General features: G+C 68.6%; 1 protein-coding gene across 3 annotated transcripts in view; it reads right to left on the minus strand.

Moving 5' to 3' along the window:
• Nucleotides 1–5,907, minus strand: part of MUC5B (mucin 5B, oligomeric mucus/gel-forming) — a 28,976-nt gene extending 23,069 nt beyond the window's left edge. For all 3 annotated transcript variants that reach the window (XM_059151739.1, XM_059151729.1, XM_059151719.1), the window contains exons 1-10: nucleotides 5,785–5,907; nucleotides 3,637–3,708; nucleotides 3,157–3,207; nucleotides 2,605–2,866; nucleotides 2,372–2,486; nucleotides 2,148–2,238; nucleotides 1,773–1,879; nucleotides 851–1,052; nucleotides 294–419; nucleotides 88–205 (exon numbers count right to left, since the gene is read on the minus strand). In XM_059151739.1, coding sequence (XP_059007722.1) covers nucleotides 88–205; nucleotides 294–419; nucleotides 851–1,052; nucleotides 1,773–1,879; nucleotides 2,148–2,238; nucleotides 2,372–2,486; nucleotides 2,605–2,866; nucleotides 3,157–3,207; nucleotides 3,637–3,708; nucleotides 5,785–5,854 — 1,214 coding nt within the window. In that variant the 5' untranslated portion in view covers nucleotides 5,855–5,907. The remainder of the gene's footprint in view (nucleotides 1–87; nucleotides 206–293; nucleotides 420–850; nucleotides 1,053–1,772; nucleotides 1,880–2,147; nucleotides 2,239–2,371; nucleotides 2,487–2,604; nucleotides 2,867–3,156; nucleotides 3,208–3,636; nucleotides 3,709–5,784) is intronic.
• Between the last annotated feature and the right edge of the window lie 210 nt (nucleotides 5,908–6,117).

Here is a 6,117-nt window from a genome sequence, read left to right on the forward strand (position 1 = left end):
CTGGGAAGAGGGCAGGGGGGCGTGAGCAGAGGGGACAGAGCCCATCCCATGCGCCCCCACCCCGGCCCGGGCAGACGGGAGGCCTACCAGGCACGGCAGCTGCTGGTGAAGGAGGCTCCCGGGGCGTACGTGCGGCCCCCGTGTGTGCAGGGGCACTGCTGCAGGGGCAGACAGCCCTGGTGGGTGGCATCATCCAGCACCGTGCCTGGAGACAGGGGGCATCGTGAGTGGCCGGGTCAGGTGCTGGAACCTCGTGACCGGGGCAGCCGGGGGGTGGGGCCAGGAGAACCTGCCTGGGGGGCAGAAGCAGCCGTCCACACAGTGGTCCTCGCAGAGCTGGGAGCGCTGGGGGTTGGAGCAGGTGTCGGCGCAGGGCGAGCCGCACTCCTGGTGCCGCATGCTGGGGGGGCAGGTCTGGGCTGCAGGGGGAGGCAGCGGTCAGGCCCCAGGAAGCTGCCCACGCACGGGGCGAACAGGCCCCTCCACTTTCAGCCGCTCGTGTGCTACACCCAGGCCTGGGGAACCCCTCATCTTGGGAGGCCGGGCCCCGCCTGGCCTGGACAGCGGCTCTCCTCTGGGTGAGGCGGCAGGCAGGGGAGCCCAGACCACAGGGCCTCCCGGATAGCCCCCTCTGGCCTGCCTGGCTTCTGGTGAGCTCGGCTCGTGGCACCCAGCCTGGGTCCCCCAGGCGTATCTCCTTCTGCTCTCCTGCCCACCCTCCTGACCAACCCCCCCATCCCGGGTCCCCAGCCAGAGGCCGGATGTTCTGCCCAGGGGTGCTGCCCCCATCCCCAGGGACCCCCTGTGAGTGTGGGGGCTGGCCCACACACTCCTGTTGGGAGCCACTCACGGCAGAGGTCGGGGCCCCTCCAGTCCTGGGGCTGCCCCCCCGCATGGGCGCACTGGCGAGAGTACTCTGCGAAGGTGGCACATGGGCAGGAGGGGCACCGGCACAGGTCCTGGGTACAGGCGGCCACATACGCAGTCGGGTCCACCAGCTTGTTGCACTCCGCAAAGGCCGGGCCGAGCAGGGTGCGGCGGCAGACGCCCTCCTGGGGAGCACAGACGTTCGGCACTGTCCACCCTCGGGCCCTGCAGACATTTCCAGGCCAGGGGACCCCCTTCCTCCCCTGAAGTTCCTTTTTCCCTTCATCCGTCTGTCCGTCTGTCCGTCTACCGTCTGTCCTTCCATGCTCCCGAGCATCTGTCCGCCCCGCCCAGCCTCCCCCCGCCACGTGGACTGGCCCCCACCGGGTGCAGAGCTCTGCTTGGCTCTGGGGACTGAGCCAGGACTGTGGACCCAGCCCCCGCCAGGGCTCCAGGATGCACCTGCTCATGGTGGGAGCACCCAGGAGGCCAGTCAGAGAAGGCGGAGGCCCTCAGGCAGCCCCAGCAGAGCCAAAGCCCACCAGGGCACCCTTCCTCCTTCCCCAGCAGCCGGGGGTGGACTGAGCCTCCACATCCTGACTTAAATCTCATAGATAGACCCGAAAAGTGGGGCCTCCCCGCTCCGCCCCACCAGGCAGGACTGTATGTGTGCCGACACATATTTGCACACGCAGAAGGACACACACACGTGCACTGCCCACACACTCAGAGCGTGTGCGTCAATGGAGGTGAGTCGGTGTCTCCAGACTGGAGGCTGTGTCCTCGGCCGCCTGGGGGCTAGGAGACCCTCTCTCACCTGGACACCCCAGGCCCCAGCCTGGGAAGCCTGAGCCTGTGCCCCTGGCGGCCCCCTGCCCTTGGGGAAGCAGAGGCCATAGGCTCACCACGTCTGTGCAGTTGCTGGCCGGGGAAGACGGGGGGTCCTGGCACTGCTCTGTGGGCCCGTCCAGCTTCTGTAGGTTCCCGAACTGCAGCGGGGTCAGCCTAGCGTCTGTGGACAAGAGGTGCTCAGCGTGGGGCGTGCTGAGGGCCCCTGGGGGCCATGCGGGCAGTGGCTGCCTGGGGACCCCCTGCCCGTGCCCGGGGTGCTGGGAACTTCTCTCTGGGGCACCACTGGCTTGAGTACTGCCCAGTGTCTCAGTGAGGCCACCCAGGCTGCCCCCTCCAGGCCTCCTCGGGACCATCCAGTCCCCCGAGGGACCCACAGGCTTGGCTTCCTGCCATTCCCTGACCCCACCCTGAGCCCAGGGGACACTCACTAAGGGAGTAGAACTCGTTGACAGCCGGGAGCCCGTTGAAGTCCCCGCACAGACCACATGTCTGGTTGGCGTACTTGGGGTCCAGCTCCAGCTAGGGGCAGAGGAGGGCAGGTCCAGCCTCAGCCGGCCCGGCCGAGCCCTCACCTCCTGCTTCCCCTGCCCCCAGGGCTGGGAGGCTCGCCCCGACCTGGCCAGGAAGGGCGTGGGGGACAGGGCGTCCTTACCAGGGCACTGTCCTCTCTGTTCCACAGGAAGGTCAGCAGCAGCCGGACAGTGACCTTGACGTAGACGCTGCTCTGCTCCACCAGCAGGCCTGCACGGCTGTAGGGCAGCTCCTCTCTGGGGTGAAAAGTTCTGGTCGTCCCGCAGCGGGGGTCCAGCAGGGTCCGGGGCCCTCCCCGCACATCCCGAGCCACCCCCAGAGTCCCGGCTCCGCCGCAGCCCGCCCCAGGCTCACCGCCGCCCGTTGATGAGGACGGAGCCGTTGGAGGCCTCCAGCACCAGCCCCTGGGTCTTGAGGACGACGTGGGTGATGGTGGGCCTGGAGCCGGCCAGGCCGCGGCGCAGCTGCACGTTGAAGTCCTCGTACGCGGCACCGCAGTGCGCGGACAGGACGTAGTTGCACCGGCCGGGGAAGCGGAAGATGTCGCCGTCAAAGGTCTTGTAGTGGAAGTCGCCCCAGGTGCTGCAGACACGCCCGTTGTGCGCGGGGTTCCGGGCTGCGGGGAGAGCATGTGGGGCCCCAGCAGACACCACCAGCCCTGCCAGCCACCTGCGGTGGCCGTCCCCGGGTCTAGAGAGGAGGGGAGCCAGGAGGGCGGCCGCTCGCCCGCCTCGCCGCCCTGAGCGCCCTTCCCCCATGGACCCCGCACCTGGGGTCAGCGCCCAGAAGAGCTGGCCACAGGGAGGGCTCCCGGCTAGGACCGTGGCCATTCAGCTGCCCGCGCGGCTCCCCCGCAGATCTGTGAGTACCCCCGCCCCCCACCAGCCGTGTGCAGCGTCCACTCACAGCTCATGGTGGGCAAGACAGAGACAGGCGGAATGACGGTCATGCTCCAGGCTGGAGAGGGAGGCCAGGTCACACGAGAGACGCGGCCGGGCCGGAGACCCGCACCCTCCTCGCTGGCCGCCCCGACGCAGCCCATCGAGCCCCAGGACTGGGGCTGCCCCGCCCGGGCCCTCCCCACCTGCCCAAGACACACTACTGCCCCAAGTGTGCATGTGAGTGTGCATGTGCAAGGTGTGAGCACGCATGGGCGTGGGCGTGTGTGAGCGTTTCGGGCTCTCTGCTCTGTGCCTTAGCTTTCCGGGGCCATGACCCCTGCCGTCCCTCCTTGTGGGCAGGCAGGATCCAGAAGGGTCTCTGTGACATGCAGCCGATGTGCAAAGGGGTCTGTCCCTCCCCCGTCCAGGTTGCCAGGCCACTTGGAGCCCAGCCCCTTCTGCCTGCCGAGGGCCACCCGCCGCCCTCCGAGCCTGGGCCGCATACCGACGTCCACCCTCCGGCTGTGCTCTGCGGCCTCTCTGCTTGGCTGGCTGGGCTCCACGCTGCTCTGGGTCTCTGCGGGGAAAGGGGATGGGGGTCCCTGAGCTGCTGGACTTGCCCCATCCTTCCTGGGCAGGCCCCATGGACATGCGACAGTGTGGAAAGCGGGGCTCCGCGGGGGGGGGAGGCCTCCGCCGGGAGCCTTGTGCTGACCCCCAGCCTCCCCGTCCACACGCGCGGGTGGTGCCTCGTCCTGCCCAGACACGGCCGTTGGCGCTGCTGCCTCCAGGCGAGAGAGCGGAATCAGGAAAAGGCGTTGGTGCCACTGACCCCGGCCACCCCAGAAGAGGGTTCGGCCCCATCCTGTGCGTCCCTTGGAGAAGGACAAAGACCAGCTTTGTTGGGGAGAAGGACACACGCAGCTGGGGAGGCTTCTAGGCGTGACTTAGCAGAAACCCAAGACCAGAGCCAGATTCGAGTTAGAACAGTCCATTATGGCAGCAGGAGGCCCAGGGGCCCTGGTGCCAGGGTGGCTGTCCCCAGGGGCCTGTGTGCCCACCACCTCCAGACCAGCCCAGGCACCTCCAGGAGGAGGGGCCTCCTCCACCAGCCTGACTGCCCCGGCGGCCAGGCCCCCAGGCCCCCTTGCTGCCGTGGCAGACAGCGGCGAGCCGTCCAGGCGCCTCTGCTGAGCTCAGGCTGCACACCCCCTTCACACGGCCTGACATCCTCCCTCTGGTCTGCCAGGAGTCTCCACACTCAGCCCAAGACGGAACTTCCTGGGGAGTGGGGGCGGACCCCGATGTCCCCACATCCCCAGTGCGACCTGCTTGGCGAGGGGCACAGGGAGGCCATGGGGACGGCCTCTGCTTCCTGTTCGACTCTCCCAGCAGGGACCTTGGACAGAAACCACAGGGCCTGGCCCGGTATCGGACTTGGCTTTCAAGGGCCCCAGCAGACTGTGTTTCCTACAGGCACAGACGTTACCCCTTTCCACGCTGGACCCCAGACCAGCAGCTCCTCCCACGTGAGCCTGGCCAGGGCCAGCCACGGCCGCACCCCACTGTCAAAAGCCAGAGAGAGTCACGGGGGTGCTTGGCTTGCCCGTCGCCTCCCCATCCAGGCCCGGTTTCGTCCCCATCCAGGCCCCGTCTCCACGAGAATTGACTCAACTCGGGGCCCTCCTCGGGCAGAGTCACTCACCCAGCGAGTCCGGGTCGGCACCGCCGGGGGCCAGGGGACCGCCCACTACCGACGGTGCACCGCACCGCGGCCCGTGCGCACCCCGACGTAGGGCTCTCCTCTCGGACGGCCTTAGCTCACCCCAGCAGGGTTCACCCCCCAGAGAGGAGTGGGCAGGGGTGAGGTGGCTCGCTGGAGAAGCCACTCTTCAGGCACATGCTTCGAGGCCAGCACAGCCCAGAGCCTGGGAGGGCCCGGCCGCGTGGGGGCCTTGCGAACCAGCGGATGGGCACCTGAACAGCCCGGTGGGCTGGGGGCCCGGCACCCCATTGGGAGTCACTCTGGGGAACTCCCCCACCCCCCAGCCCTGCTCCACGCCACGGAACGACCGACGGAGAGGGCTGTGGGCCAGTGTCCATCTGCCTGGACCCCCCGAGCCCGGGGGATGCACCGTGGGGAGGCCTCACGGGAGTAGAGCTCAGGGCTGACACTGGGTGGGGTGGCCTGCAGTGGCCAGGGCTCCAGGCCAGCCCTGCTGGGTGTCACCCAGGCAGCCCCTGAGGCTGTGTCTTTCATGTTGACAGTAAGTATTAGGGCCAGTGGTGCTTCCCCTAGATGCTAAGTGCCACGGAGGGGCCGGGGAGCCCCTGGGAGCCGGGGGGGCTCGATGGGGCTCCCCTGTTGGCTGTTCCAACCCTAATCAGAGCAGGAATTTTGGAGCCGCCGTGTGGAGCTCCAAGGACCAGAGAGACACCCAGCCTTGACCTCTCTCCCACCCCCACCCCAACACCCTTTCGGCGGTTCTCCCTGGGGGCCCCAGCTTCTCCTGGCTGGAGGCTGAGAGCCTCGGGGCCCCAGTGGGGACACACGGGGCAGGCTCTTGCCTGCCCATTCTCAGGAGGAGGATCCCCGGCAAGTGGCCTGCGGGGCTCCCCTGCTGCAGAGAAAGAGCCGGGTCCCCATCCTCACCTGTCTCCTGTACCAAAAGCAGGGCCGCCAGGACCCAGGCCAGCACCAGGCACCCGTTCAGGGCACCCATCCTGGGGGCTGGCACGGCGGCGGGCTGGTGGCCGGGAGGGAGTGGGCCCCAGTGCTTGCTCCTTGGGGACCCTGGGGCTTATATAGCAAGAAGCCTTGGCCCGGCGCCCGGCTCCTGGGCCACGCAGGGCTCCGTCCTTCCCCCCAAGGTGGCCACGTGTGTTTGCTCTTGGGGAGGGGCTGAGGCAGGAAAGACGCCTGCAGGAGGAAGGATTTGCGGCTCTGGGCCCCAGATTCACAGGACCCTTGCCCTCAGTCTCCCCC

The sequence above is a fragment of the Mustela lutreola genome, chromosome 1, assembly GCF_030435805.1.
Source record: "Mustela lutreola isolate mMusLut2 chromosome 1, mMusLut2.pri, whole genome shotgun sequence".
Classification (NCBI taxonomy): Eukaryota; Metazoa; Chordata; class Mammalia; order Carnivora; family Mustelidae; genus Mustela; species Mustela lutreola.